Genomic DNA, 15,831 nt, shown 5'->3' on the forward strand with positions numbered 1-15,831 from the left:
ACTCTGTTTTAACAAGGAATTTTTTTTTGATAAAAATTAAACCATGACCATGTTACACTAGGGACTTTAGACAGAATCTGTTCTTTACATAAAAGGACAACTGTTACTATAAACACCTCTGAGCCTATACAAACTGGCTTGTTCCCAGCCTTTGCAGTCTAGCATACCTCCTGTCTTGCAGAACATCTGGTGGTACCTGAGTGGGATCAGCGGAGAAATTAGAGGAGCAGTTTTTCTGCACACCATTTACTAATCAAGAATGGATTTTCTACTCTGTGGATTAATTTGGCGTGATAGTGAGAAGGGGGCTATGCCCTGAACTCCTGATCCCCCATATCCATGGCTTCCAGAGTCTAGTATTAAAAATTAAAACTGGATGCTTATTTAATCCAAATGTTGGATAATCTATGGAGAGACTCAGCACTATGCATCAGATGTAACTATGGAAAGCCCACAAGATTTCTCCTGTTTGACTTCATTAGCATCCCTTTAAAAGTAGAAGTAAATTCTGGCTTACGTAATCAAATATAGAATAATTTCATGTAATCGAATACAGAAGAATTGTTCTTTGACTAAAAAAGTTGTAGATGTTTTCAGGAAGTCTGGTCATGACTCATTTCTATCCATAAACCTCTGATAGAAAAGTTCATATGCTGGAAGTCTATTCATTTGGAAACCATTAACTAATTATATAAGATAATTCATTTCAATGTGGACTGCTTTTCCTAGTCGTTACACAGAATTTATAACATTTCTTGGCTCCTTTGGAGAATGATGCAGGTTAATCTAATAAAATAAAATTTATATTGTGATTTTTTCCTACAGAAACAAACTTCAAACTACTATCTTATTTTGAGGGACAAGGATTAAACACACATATTTCCTCTGTCTTCATTTAGGAGCAGGCTTAAGACCTTCTCAATATGGTCACAATCACATTTAGAAACCAGGTTAACAGGACTGATTGTCACCCATAATTTACCAATGGAAGAACATACTGTAAGCCACTTTACCTTGCAAATTCTTGATAGTTCCAGGAACACATAAGGAAACACTGCAACTATTTTTCTTGACAATGTCGGCTGCAGTCTGACAGCTTAGCGGTTTCTGTTTTAGACAAAATGAGGAACGAAAGGAGGGTTTTAAAGTCTTTAATGAAGAAACGTGAATGCTATGAAAAGAAGACATTAGTTTGACTTCTTTCCACTTTAGTATGCTATGGTGAGAATAACTGGCATGTGTAATAATGAAACATCAATTATTCAGTTGGGAGCTGTGTTGCCAACTGGTTGTCACCTTTTCCTAATCACCACAGTATTAAGTCTGTCTCAGGATTTGATGCATTTTCTTTACTAGCTTACACTGCTGAAAGCTGTCCGCTTGCAAATATGTGCTTTTGGAGAAGCTGTCTTGTGTTGCAATCTTCCTTGGCCGATGTCCAACTTGGACAGGCCTCTTCTGGAAGATTGTCTTGAGCATCCCTCCAGCTCATTCTTTGTGGCCAAATCAGCTCTCTTTAAGTGAATGTTTTTAAACAGCCTTTTAATTCTTCAGATTAACTTGTTCCTTAGCTACTCAGAGTAAATTGCATTTCCAAATGCAATTTAGTCTGAGATCCTACAACTTCTCGGAGCCTTCAGAGCTCTAGTCTGCATAGTAGTGATGGATGATAAATTAAGCACAGCTGTATTTTCATCATCTTTGTGCTAGTTGGTGGACCACAATTCCAAGGCGTCCTGTTTTAGAAAGCTGCTGTGATGGCAAACCATGTGGGTAGGCTAATATGGTACAGTATCTCTTTTCACCCAGAGCCTTTTAGTCTGGATCTCTTGGCAATTAAATAGCAGTTATGAATTCTCCTTGTATAATATTCTTGGGTAACAAAACTTGGAGAAGGACAAATGCGATACAGTGGAATTTCAGTTTTCAAACGTAACCTGTTCCAGAAGGCTGTTCGAGTCCCGAAATGTTTGAAAATCTAGGATCAATGGGCGGTCGGCAAAATCCATTGAAAAAATTGAGAAACGCGCCTCAAAAGCTGTTTGGTTTCCGAGGTGCATTCGAAAACGGAAGCAATTACTTCCGGGTTTTTGGCATTCGGGTTCCGAATTGTTCGGCATCCGAGATGCTGGAAAACTGAGGTTTCACTGTAACAGAATACAAGCAGTACTGGTTGTGCTCAACCAGTAAACTCAGTGGGGACATGTAGATGCATGAGTCTGTTTCTCAGCTTACTTGTGGCTATTGTGAGAAGGATATTCACAGAAAAAGACTGTTGGATTCCCAGGGCCTATTCAAAGGCATACCTAGGGTCCCTTGTGCTCTTGGCAAGGAGCTATATTGGCGTGTGTGTGTGTGCGCGCGCATGCATGCATGCATGCACACACAAACACACACACAGAGAAATAAAATCCAAGAAGCCGGTGAACTTGTCTGGACAGGAGGGCTAGGCAGTGTGCCTGCACTGCTCTTTGCCTGGGAGCTGCTCTGAGGACCGCTTTCCATCCCCTCCAACAGCAGCAGTGGCCTTTCCTGCTGAAGATACCAGAGGATTCCTTTTGTGGACAAAGCAGGTGCTAGAGTGCTGAGCCATGCATGTGCATGATTGGTGCTCCAGGTGTTGTGGAAGGACTCCAATGCCTGATAGGTTTTGCCAACACCAAGTTACGCTTCTGGGCCTATAGGGGTGGAAAGACATCAGCAGCTGTCTTTGCATTAATTCATGGATGCAGGGACTCTGTACTATACCCTCAGAATCCTTCTTCAAAACATGTTGCTTTGTGACCTCTTATCATGTCCCCTCATAGTGTTTCTTTTCTGCCTTAAAAGCCCCAAATGTTTTAACCTTTCCTTGTAGGGGAATTATTTCAGCCACGTGGTCAGTTTTGGTGCTTTTTTCTAAAACTTTCTGCACTCTTTTGAGTTGCGGTGAGCAGAACTGTAAGTGAAAGATTTAAGTGCAGGCGCCCCATAGGTTTCTAAATGGTATTGTTATTTGGGCAATTGTATTTTTAGACCATTTCTTAATGGTTGTTAACATGGAATTTTTCAGAGTTGCAAAATGGGCTGACGGTTTCATCAAGCTATCCACCATGAACCTAAGGTCCTTCCTAGCCAATTCAGACCCCATTAGTGTACATGTGACTTTTTTTTGGGGGGGGAGGATGAGTTGCCCCTATGTTCATCACTTTACATTTGCTTACAGCGAATCACATTTGGCATTTTAGTGCCCATTCACCAAGCTTTGAGTGAGCCTTTTATACCTCAGAATCTCTTTTTGTTTTGACCACTTTGAACGTTAGTAACTTTTGCCACCTCACTGCTTACCCCAAAATTCAGGTCATTCACAAATAAGTGTAAAACAGCTGTCCCAATACTGATCCTTGGAGAGATCCCACTTCATTCATTCCTGAATTGTGATCATTTATTCTGATTCTTGTTCTTTAACCTCCTTCTGATCCCTAAGAGAACTTTTCTGTTTATCTTATGATTGCTAAACTCACTCAGGAGTCCTTCAAAATCTGACACAACATGTACTACATTGCTCCTGTCCATATGTCTGCCATATGCTTGAGTGGTCCATATGAGGACCACTCAAGAGCTATGTAATACACAGAAAACACCCTTACAGAAGCCATGCTTACTATTCAAGAAGTCTCGTTCTTATATACTTTTTGTAATTTTATATTTAATAATGCTTTCTAGCAATTTTATTGGAACAAGCATTAGTGTACAGTAACTGCCTGTAATTTCTCAGATCTCCTCTGCATCCATTAAAAAAAGGGGGGGGCATTCAATTGGCCACTTTCCATTCCTTAGGTATGGAGATGGATCTTAGGAATAGCATACATAATTTTTATAGGCCAGCAATTTCACATTTGAGTTGTTTTTGAGGCTTTGAATATTGTCTGTCATCTTCTGTCTCTGCACTTCAGGCACAATCCCAGGAGAGCTTTTTCAGACACAGGGGCCTCCTCAAAAACTGCAGCAGTGAAGACAGAGGCAATCTCATTTTGCTCCTTTAACACACATATAACTCCCTTGGTGTCTATAGGTCCAAGTATATCCAAAAAAGGGCACAAACATACCCAGGTACCCATCAAATAAAGAGCAAAAAGCAAGGGTAAATAATGTTTTTGCCTGGTCTCTTAAAACACATAGTGATGGTGCTAGGAATGCATTCCTAGGAAGAGCATTCCAGAAATGGAGCCACCACTGGGAAGGCTTGTTCTCATGTTGCCACCCTCCACATCTTCTTTGGGTGGGGGGAAATAAAGAAAAGCTTCAGATGTTGAATGTGAGGTGTGGGTTGGCTTGTGTGGGAAGAGGTGGTCCGTAAGGTATTGGAGTCCTGAGCCACACAAGGCTTTATAGCTGAAAGCTTGTAATATCATGGCAGGTTTCTATAAATGCAGGCTTCTATAAATCTAGATTATTGCATCATAGAAACGTGACTGGGTTTTCTTAAGCACATTTAAGCATTTAACTCTGAGTGTCTTAGCACAGCAGCAGTGAGGTGGGAGACATTGCTTGCACAATACTGTAATGGTGAGTGTCCTGCCTAAGTGGTATTCTGCTCTATTCTACCGCATGCTGGATGTGAAGGCAGCGCAGTGAATGTGGAAGCGCCAAGGCATTTCCCCATTGCGAGAATGTTCTATTTCCTGTTTTGGTAGTGCTATGTTCCCTCAATCCCTGCTGGTTTGTTTGTTTGCTAGCTACACCTGGTGTGGGTTGAGCTTGGTAAAGCTCCCAATTTTCATTCTTGTTCCTAACAAACAGCTGAATGGCTTTTCACAAGAAGTAAGTCTTGAGGTACTTTTTTTAAATTCACAGGGAGCCTTCCCAAGGATTCCCTTTCTCATCTGTCCATTCAGTAAACACTTTTGCCTGTTTAACTTTTTATGTGTTTTTGCGTTAAAACAGAATTGGACTGTCAGGAATCTGGAATCCTTAGCACAGACTATGAAGGACAGCTTTGATAATGCAGCATATGAAATAACCTTGTTTCTGGCCATGAAACAGCTGCTGTCAATGTGCCCCTGCCAGGATTAATACAAAACCATCCCACTTTTGTGAGCTGTAGAAACTCTTAAGGACATGTTAGACTTTTCAGTGAAGGCAGAAAGAAAGCATTTGAGAACAATGTTGACAGCAAATTAAATATATGCTTCAGGACAGGTATGTAAAGCGGGGGCAGGCAGGCAGGCTGCACTGTGGCCTTCCAGATGTGTCTGGGTTACAGTTTCCATCCACCTCAGCCAGTATCATCAGTGGTCAGGTAGGGTGGGAACTATAGTCTAGCAACTTTTGGAGAGTCACAGCTTAGCCACAAGGACTACTTCTTACTTTTGGAGAACAACTCGTTGTTGTGACTGTCTACAACTTGCATATGAGTTTAGTTCATGTTTGCTTATTGTAATTACATGGTGCATCAGGTGTATTCTGGTAGTGAACCTGCCAAGATTTCGGTAGAGGTGGTATGGAGTTGACCAGGTTTGTGTGAACTGGTTTTAGGGCTTGGATGGTGTTTTGCCAAAGGCAAAAGGCTTCCTTTTAAAGGATCCTTGAAGCAAAGACAGAGCACTAGTGGAGAAAGGCTGGATTTTATTGAGCAAAATAGGACTTTACAAAGGTACAAAACCTTACCCAAGTTCAAATAACAGTTCTCCTTTGCCAAAGGATGTGAAGTGAAAGCACAAGACAGGAGTTGATCATCAGGTGGGCTGAAGCGAGCTGCTCACTAGCCTGTGGAGCCTCCTTTTATTGAGACAAATATGCAAGCCAGGCAAATACATTTTGGGCTGTGACCTTTACACATCTTCCGTCCCGAGATCGTGGGGTGGTACAAAGTTATTTTGGCACCTGTTTTCACAGTGTCATTTTCCCCTTGCACAGTGTATGACGAAGGAGACAAAAGGTCTCAGAGACAAAGGTAACAGACAGGACACCGCCGACTACTGAGACCGTAAAAGGTCAGACAGAGGGAACGATGTACAGAAAGCTGTGGCTTGTCTGGGGGGGGGGGGTTGCCCTGCACCTCAAGGTCATGTGTGCAGGCAGATTGTGGCTGCCTGCTGGTGGAGAGTGTTATCCCTCCGGACTCCACCGTCCACTCCGTGATATCCCTACAGGATGGATAGGCGAACAATACACAAGAACTTTCTACCCATTCTTCATTGGAGGACGTTTTAACTTTTACCAGTCTTTTACTAGAATGGTTACTTAGATGAGCTGTTTTTAGTTGCACTTGTCCAACACTCAACAATTGGGTAAATATTCAGCGATCAAGTTCATAGGGTATGCATTGCATTCAGGATGAAGTTTATACGGTGACCAATCTTACACAAAAGCAGAATTAACGCTGGATGTTTCCAGAACAAATGGACTAAGTGCGACTCAACGAATATTTGATGGGGCATTTATTCTGGGCTGTAAGATTTCTAATGTAGCTCTTCATCTAACTCTCTTGTGTAATGCTATTATTTCATTCTGCATTGCTTACAATGGGTCCTGCATCCTGATTTTTGTGGTGTTTTTGACAGCCCAGGTTTCAGCTGTGGAAGTATACACACCAGCAGAACTCTCTGTGGAGAATGGGACAGAAACGAAGCTTCCGTGCAGCTTTTCATCCTCAGAGGTGATAAGCAGTGCCGCTACTGTTACCTGGAGCTTTCAACCAGAAGGATCAACTACTACTGTGTCGGTAAGAGATGATGATTGAAGTAAGATGAGAATTGAACAAGAGCCTGCAACAAAGCAGATTAAACATTTCCCTGCTATTTCATACCTTTCTGCTCCTGCTCACTTTTATCACTGGTAAGAGTACATATTTAGGCCGCCTCAGAATGCCAGTTGATCCTGTTATGTTTGGTATCATGGATAGTCGTCCTGTGCTTGCTCCACAATACTTCAGTGGCAGAAGTATTATTAAGGTGAGGGGTTGTTTTGAACTAGTGACACATTTGTTAGCCACCTATGTATTCTGATTTTGTTTAGTGAGTTGATTTATTACCCACACTTCATTCACCATAGGTTCCTGTTTGGTTAGCAGGATATGTCAAGTTTAAAGGTGTATGAGGTGGAGGCAATAATAGGTCCAATAGTGATCCTGTAGCAGCAGCTGGAAAATTGGGGCAAGTGAGTCAGAGTAAGGTCTCACTCTGAGCAATTGTATCTACTCCCAGACCTCCCTTTGTGGGGAAAACTAGGATTTTAACCATGTATCCTGTTTTGTGTTCCCGATTACAGTTCTTCTATTATTCCCATGGCAAATCATATCCTGGGAAGGATACACAATTTAAGGACAGAAGCAGCTGGGCGGGTGACCTTAACAAGAAAGATGCATCTATCAGTATATCCAACATGCAATTCCGGGACAATGGCACTTTCATCTGCGATGTCAAGAACCCTCCAGATATAGTTGTCACACCTAGTGAAATCAAAGTCAGAGTTGTGGAAAAAGGTACCGCTGTCTCTGGATACAAGAGTGCTAGTAATGATGGTTGATAGAATGCTTTTGTGAAATATTTGATTAAATCACTCTACAAAAACCCATCACTTACAGGAGTATTATTTTGGCTGTTCTTGCAATAACTTGTATTTTATTCAGAGTGCTTCTGTGAAGAAATTAAACTGTTTTAAAAGAACTAAAAATCCTGTATGGTTTTGGAATTATGGTGTTAATTTGCTTCTTAGAGCCAGCCTTAGCTGTCTGGTAAACAGTTTGGAAGGTGCTGCAAATTTATAAGAAAAAAATTGTTTATATTGTAGTCTATTGATAGGATTAAGTCAGCTACTGTATGCTTATTTTACGGTTGAAGTTGTTTGTAGATAGAGATAGAAGAGATAATGTAGCCCAAGCATATAAGTAAAGAGTGATTTGAAATAGACTAGATCTGGGTGGATTTCAGAATGGTAAAATAACTTCTTTTAAACAAATTGCATTCACAGCTAGAGAATAAGGTGTTCTCAGCAGTGGCTCTTTTCCATAGTTAGGCATGAGTATATATGTTTGTTTCTTAGATGTGCCAAGTTCGCTTTTGTACTTCTGTGAATCCTGAGTCTTAGTATAGTTTTATCCCTTTGCTACAATACAATACAAGTGCAATCTTGCCAAGAGGCAACAGTTACTAGTTTATGATTATTGTGATTAATGTGTGAACTTACTCTTGATTGTGGTGTTGAGGCAGCTTCTCAAATGTGATGGGTGTGCATCTAAAACATGGTTCTTCATGAAAATGCTTGGAAGCAGGGGTCAATTATTTCCTGATTGGCTCTTCTGAGCATTTTAAAGCATTGGCTCTTATGTAGATGCCTTTTACACTCAGCAGGAGGTCTGTGTGTTTTGTATGCTGGTATGCATAGCAGACTACAAATTTTTGTAGTGAAAATTGGCCTTCAGGGGAAGTCCACTTATTGTTCACCTCATCTTTCCCATGGGGATACTGATGGGCTAAATTAGAGATTAATTGTACTTGATATGCTGTAAAAATGCTATTGAAATCTAATGAACCTAACACCACAGATCATGCTCATGAGTTTTACTTGAGGTTTGGGATATAAAAAAGACCAAGGAACATGCCATTACTGAGACAGATGCACCCTTAACTTATGCATATAAAAGCCAATGCCAATGATATATTGATAAATGTAAAAGCTAAGCAGACGGGACTGAAACTTTTCTTCTCTCCTCAGGTAACTTGCCTGTGTTTCCCATTACTCTAGTAGCAGGGGCATCAATTGGTGGAGTTCTGGGCTTAGTTTTGCTCATCGTTCTTGTTGTGTGTGTCGCATGCAGAAAGAAGAACTCTAAAAATCATTACTCTGGGTAAGATGCTCCCCTTGTTCATATATTTAGGTGTTGTTGTTTTTTTATTAAGGCCGGGGTAGCTGAACCTGCAACAGGAATCAATCATACATGTTTTGTTCATAGTACTAAATTGACTGTGGCCACTGGGACACATTCCTCTAGTCCCAAACGATTAATTGTTGACTTCATTGTGCATACACCTTTCAGGGTGTATAAGTCCTACTAGATATCCTTATACATGTTGGAAGGGAAGTGTGCATCATAAAGCTGTCCAGAGAGGCAGCCCTACACTCTTGTCTTCCAAAAATAAAGGGACTCTTGCAGCTCAGGATGAAGTGCAAGATAAAGGCTGGACAACTCTCTACATCTTGGATTGTACAACTCTATTTATGAGTTTGGAATGTGGCTCCTTTTACAACAGTCTGCTTGCCAGAGGTTTCCAAACCTAGCTTTGGGAAAACGGTTCCTCTACTATCTTCACTGGCTTCACCATCTGCATGACTTCCTTTTTTTTCTTTTTCCTTTTTTTGCACTTAAAGTACCTTTTTAATTTGCATTGAATAACTTCTGTTGGAAAGTATTTTCAGGGTAGATTCTAGAGCTTTAATCCAGAGCTTTTAGAATGCCACGAAATGTTTTGTTGGTGGGTTCCTTTGAGGTGGTGGTGGTGGGACTTTTATCTTGTTTGCTTTACCACTTAACTCCAAGAGAAATGCAGCCCTTGTACACAAAAACCTGAGCACACATGTTCTGTGGGGATTGTCATTCCACTGCCCAACTCTTTCCTGCTTTTTGTAGATCCAGTGAATGCTATGAACAAAGCCTTCAAAAGTCTAGTTTCTGATGGGTGTGTTTAATTGGCAACTGATCCCACTATACCTTATTTTCAGCTGGAGATTTTAGAGAGGGGTTGCAGTAGGAGTCAGTGGTAAGATTGAGCAAGTGCAGTGAAATGTGCTTTGTAAGCTCAGAGTTCAGTGTGGAAAGCACAGTTTCCTTTCTGCATGTGCTCTTTCAGTAACCACTTAAAGGCAGCTTACACTGATCTGTGCTAAAGGATCCCAAAGCCCAATATGGGTATTTAACTCCCTGTCCAGTGTGTTATTGCTGAAAGCTACTCAAAGGTGCTGGATTTGGAACAGTAATATGTTTGCATTGTCTTCTACAACTAAAATCAACCCCCAGCAATGTAGAAATGGATAACGTTGCTTCCACTGACTACACCAGCTCTTTGTTCCTACTGATTACTAAGTGGCAGGGTGTGTTTGTGCTGTAATTGCTGAGCAGGGCCACATAATTTTGCAGGGGTCTAATTTCTAGATGAAACTAACACCAGCATTATAATGGATTGATTTGGGTGGTGGTGGAAACCCTTGCATGGCAGTGTCACAACTTCTGTTCTTATTCTGACATTTTGGTTTTTTCCTTCCTGCTTTGGTGTGCTGGGATCGGATCCTGCTCTTACCTTCCTCTGCTTACAGAGATCCTGATATAGACGCAAGATTGGGAATGTAACAGGGCTGGGTCTCCTCTTCCGGTCCCACTATATACCATGGTAACTAATCACATTGGTGGTTGCTCTTTGGTACTTCGTGTGTGTGCGTGTACACATTTCTGCCTCCTTTGCTGACTACCTGGCTAACATATCTCCATCACTTGTGCTGAAATTCTGTTTTGTAGACTGTTGGTGAAGGGGCAGCACATCTCATCTACTGCTTGAGTTTTGTTGTCTCATTTCCTTAATTGTGACGGCAATGCTCATTACCTTCAGAATCAGTATTCCATCTCTTGCCAGCAAGCTCATGTGCATGAATGAGTGTGGTGGATCTGGACTCTGTACACTATGAGAGGAGAAAATCATTCAGTAAATAACTGAATTTTCCATGCAAAGACCTTTAATTCAGTGTTATTTTTAGATCCAGGTTGCATGAATTCTTGGGATATACTCCAGACATTTTATTAGTCCCTTGGCCACCGTGTATGCTGTGATTCAATCCCAGTAAGAATGGAAGCCCATTTACTGGTATTGAAATGCCTTTCCCCCCTCAGTACTATATTTCCCTGTGTACTGCTGCATATCTCGTGTCTGCTTTTTTTAATGTTTAAATATTCCTGTTGGATAAGAGAAAGTAATGGTTTGCAGGGAACTGCATTCTGCTTAATGTCATTGTCACATTGTCATGATCCATGTCTGCCTGTATATGCTGTGTGTGTGTTGTGTAAAGAAAACAAAATGATTGAGAGAAACGGTGGTGAGTATTCCTCCTAGGCCAAGTTAGGTCCTATACACATTGCCCCAATGGCTTCTTTTTAAACAGGACAAGCCATTCTTAGAGGGATGAGGAAGAAAGCTTAACTCGTTTCCTGCCCAGTGATTTCTTCCCTCTCCAAATTATTCCCTGCTTGTTGGTGGAACACAACACATGTTGTGCTCCCACATCTTCGGTATCAGCCGCTCATCTAGAATAGACCTTGTACCAACTTACATACAGCTACATAACAGTATTGTTTGGTCTTCAGGTGTCTGTGAGCACGATTGTTAGGAATTATTGAGAGCCTTAGTCAATGTTCAGTTCAATTGATTTTGAAATGATTCCTAGTTTGTTTGTTTTTAAGCAGAAGTGAGAGCGCATCAGTTCAAGGACATAGCTGACATATCAATACCCCAAGTCCTTTCTAAATAGATGTTCCCCAAGTTTCCGAAGCTTTGTACATAGTAGTATTAATATATTAACAGACAGTGTTCCAGTCGATGGATGCTTTCTTTGCTGAAGGCATTCCACTTACTAAAATGATTGGACTAAAAATTTGGTGGTCGAGATCTATTCCTTGACTTCAGCTACTGTGAAGACATTGTTTAAGGCATTTATATACTGCCCTTAATAATATTTATTCCAGGGTGGTTTGTAATGCACATTAAAAGAGCCAACAGAAATAAAATATACAGTAAAACAAAACAAAACAGACAGGAGAAATTTAAATCTAAAACAGCAGTGTAAAATTTCAGTTCTAGTGACCTAAAATACTGCATCCCTTCAACACTGAAAATACAAATTGTTAATATGCCTGAGAGAATGCAAATGTCTTAACTGGACAGCTAAAATATAATACAGTGGTCATCAGGCAAGCCTCCTTGGGGAGAGAGTGCCATAACCATTTGAGGACATGTCATTGCTGAGCGCCTGTTCTGTTGTGGCACTTGCAAGATAGGGTGCAGTCACTAGAAAAGCAACAATTTTCCGCCTAGTTAGAAAGGAATCCATCTTCAACTGTACACTTATGTGTAAGTGAATTCTGATGTCTCGGGCAGAGACAACAAGGAACTACTTCCCTGGATCCTGAGGCAGGGTCGCCTGTGTGACCCTGTTAGCAAGAAACTGGTTCTTGTGGAAGCTGCTGGCCTCTATTGGGGTTGCTTTCTTCCACCCCAAGGCTGGGTTGGATGTACATCAGAGAGAAGAGGAGGTTTAGGAGTGATGGTACTGAGCCAGCACTAGGGAGAGGATGTATGTTGTGTTGTTCACCGAGTTCACCTTTTACTTTGGCATAAGTTGCCACGTCATCTTGCCATCACTTGCCTTTGTTTTTGTTTTGTTTTTTTTGTTTGCCTCTTGAACATTGTCCTGCAAACTCTGCTCTGCCACCTCGTCAGCTGCAGTACCTCTGAGAGCTTGGTGTCTCCAGTTAAGCAGGCTCCACGGAAGACCCCCTCCGACACAGAGGGTCTGGTAAACAGCGTGCCCATCCGATCACACCAGGTAAATGGCATCATGATGCTTTGGGAACTCTTAACTTGGAGACCTTCAGTGATGGGAAAGGTGGTATTCTTGTTGAGGGGAGGGAGACTTAGAGCAAAGTTAAAAGTGTTACAAAGATAGACATGATGCTCCGGGATGGTTTCAAATTGGATGGGGGACCACAGGCTGAGATTCCTGCACTGTAGGCAGTTGGACTAGAGGACTCTTGGTAGGGTCCCTTCCAACTCTACAATTCTATGATTCATTTTCGATGATGAAGGATGTTGTTTACTGCAGTCATTTTCTGTACTTGACAGCTTCAGTACTTTAAGGATAGTGAAAAGATTCAATAGGGCTAGTCTTTGTAAGTAAACAGTTGTTGCAGTGAAAGCAATTATTGTGCCACAATATCTTAGCTCATGAGTTGATCTGTGTTAGGTTGAGTGAATTGTCCTTCTTTGTGATACAGGTTTTCACTAGGAAGCTCCTTTATTTGTAATTCTATGATCTTGGCAGCGCTGAGTATTTATTGTTCCTGGACTTTTCCAATTACTATTTATCAGAGCTAATAATATTTTAGCCCCTTTGCTTCATTGTTCTGTATATCTCCTTATCCCCACAAAGTGTCAGGTAAACATATACAGCAGACCATTGCTCCCCACTTGGAAATACTCATTCTAGATAGAGTATTGCTCAACAGGAAATGAATAGTGTTTCTTTTCCTTTCTGTTTTTTTTTAAACATATAGACTGCTTTATGAGAAAGCTCTGTACATAATAAATGCATCAATAAAACAGATGAAATCAACCAAGCCATTAAAAAAAACCTATAGCAGATTCCATGGAAACATAGGTGAAAAACCTATGAGAGCAGGGATATATTAGTTAATGTTGACAAAGATGAGGAAGGAAATAGCCAGATTTCCTTTCTTTTGTATTCAGTTATTTGATGTGAAGTGTTGGGTGGAAAAATGGAAACTATATAATGGAAACGACTAGCTCTCCAAATTGTATCAACTTGAACATCTTAGTCTGTCAAAATATGTTGAAAGCTACGGGTATCAGAATAGAGCTGTGGTGAGGCTGAGATGCTTCAGCAGGAAAGGATTTTGTTAAAAAATATATATTGAAAAGGTAGGTTTTTATAAAATATTTATAAAACTATTTGAAAATGAAATGGCTAGATGACAATATAGACCTTTCCTTCTGCTAGTTTGAGACATTACTATACAAATTAACATTTCCGTTTAATAAAGCAGGGTAAGAAACCTGCAACCCACCAGATGTTGTTGGACTCCAACTCCCATCATTCTTGACTATTAGCTGTGTATGCTGGGAGTGATGGCAGTTGGAGTCCAACATCTAGAAGGCTGCAGGTTTTCCACCCCTGTAATAAATAAAAAGAAGTTCTTAAGAAGTTCTTAAGGCATAGTTCACTCCTGGCGATCCTCTTCACTTGGTTGAAGCTGGTGATATTAGGTGCTCTTTGAAAGGGGCAACAATATTGATAGAAGCCACAGGTTTTTCCTTGTTGCTTCCAGGACAAGCAAGTCTTGGCTGTTGGGTGAAGTTAGTTCTGGTTCAGAGACTGTCTTTGCCAGCTATCTACAATAGGGGAAGCATAGGATTTTGAACGCTGTAGGCCTGCTTCTTACAAACTTTGAAACAAAACAAAAACATTATTGTGTAGACTCTTACAAAGTCAATAGCCCCATGAAGACATGCATTTCAGTAGTCTTATCTGGGGAGGTTGTGTGCACAGGAAACTTGCACATAGCCATGCATCTTACAAGCTATTTCTAATATTACTGTAATATGGATATGACAGGAGCCACAATAAACAAAATCTGGCAAGTGGAAACACTTATTTTTATTCTAGCCTAAACAGGAATATACAGAGGTTCACATGCCTTATTTATTAATGTGTGTGGGACTAGTAGATAATGTCTGGGGAACATGGAGATAGATGGAAGTGTTTTTGTTTTTAAGTATACCAGAGTGAGTTGACTTTTATATGCAGACATCTGCTTCTTTTCTTACTGAAAGCACAGTGGTGGTGTCACGGCCACCCAGGACGGGTCCCAGCTCACAAGAGACCTCACTCCGTTGCAGTTTATTTACAGGAAAAGTTTATTGAAGATTTCTGCTTCTCGTACAGTTCAGCATCGTGGCCGTACGTCTGTCACGTTAGACCGCTGAAGTCCCCTCTGACTCCTCCCCTCTTCCACACCAACTTAATAGCCTGGCTCTAGACCACCTCTTCCTCTCCTTTCTTTTCCGCAGGGTCTTCCTGCCCCCCTGGGTTCCCTCTCTCCGTGACTCGCCTGAGGCTGAATCCTCTGCCGCCTCTTCCCCCCTCCTTCTGGCTTTAGGGCCGGGCTCCTCCCCTGAGCTCTCTCCACTTCCGCGCGCCTCTACGTTTGAACTTGGCGCGCGTACGTTGCTGCTGACCTTTCTTTCGACCGCTACACCACCCCTTGTTCTGCTCTCCACCCTTTCCGGCTGAACACCTTGCTCCAACCCCCTTTCTCTGTTCTCTCCTAATCCTGCTCCCTCCGAGAGGCTGACGACTCCACCCCCTTTTCTCCGTTCCGGCTGAGACGCCTCTTGCTGCGTCTGTCTTCCACTGGGCTCCTCTCCGCTTCTCCCTTCTCCTCCCTTTTGCTTGATTAAGGTAACCCCCTTTTGAGAATCCTCTGACTCGCTGCTCAGACTCGTGGATTCCCTCAGAATTCCGTCATCTTCTTCCTCATCCTTCTGCCCCTCCTCCCACTCGCTCTCCGTCTCCTCTGTCATCTCCTCCTCTCTCCCAGAAACCCTGACATCCATCCCCCCCTCGAAGCCCCCCCTTCCCCCCTCCCGCTCGCCGGGTGCAGGTTGAGGAAAACGTGGTACTTCCTGGGTCGGTTCAGGATACAAGTTGTCCACCTCAACGTTCTCCTCTGTCATCTCCGTATATGTGTGTTCGAACTCGGGTTCCCCACCCACAGACCTCACAGTCTCTTCCTCCATCACTGCTTCTCCTGGCGCTGCCTGCCAAGGACCTACCATCCATCTCTGACTCCATGCCTCCCTTGGCTGATCCACCCACCAACAAGGGCCTGTCTCCTCCCCCCCCAGTCTCGGATCCCTGGTCGGGCTTGTTTCGGGCGTATGGCCCTCGGGTGAGGAGAAACCCTCGAACGTGCTGTCTGAGAAAGTGGGCGTGAAAAGCCAATCATCAAAATACTCCTCGGGCATGGGCTTGTGCGGAAAAAGTGCATGGAACTCCTCCTTCAACAGG

At 42.1% G+C, this 15,831-nt stretch overlaps 1 protein-coding gene across 2 annotated transcripts in view; it reads left to right on the forward strand.

The window, feature by feature from the left end:
* The window catches only part of LOC309368630 (myelin protein zero-like protein 1), a 34,138-nt gene that overhangs the window by 9,502 nt on the left and 8,805 nt on the right, over positions 1-15,831 (forward strand). Inside the window, exons 2-5 of one of the 2 annotated variants that reach the window (XM_081908861.1) lie at positions 6,546-6,706; positions 7,252-7,465; positions 8,698-8,830; positions 10,294-10,367. In XM_081908861.1, coding sequence (XP_081764987.1) covers positions 6,546-6,706; positions 7,252-7,465; positions 8,698-8,830; positions 10,294-10,327 — 542 coding nt within the window. In that variant the 3' untranslated portion in view covers positions 10,328-10,367. Of the gene's footprint in view, positions 1-6,545; positions 6,707-7,251; positions 7,466-8,697; positions 8,831-10,293; positions 10,368-12,464; positions 12,571-15,831 lie in introns of both variants that reach the window. The other variant, XM_081908860.1, reaches the window with a different exon arrangement.

This window comes from Podarcis melisellensis, assembly GCF_964234715.1.
Source record: "Podarcis melisellensis genome assembly, chromosome: 4".
NCBI classification, from domain to species: Eukaryota; Metazoa; Chordata; class Lepidosauria; order Squamata; family Lacertidae; genus Podarcis; species Podarcis melisellensis.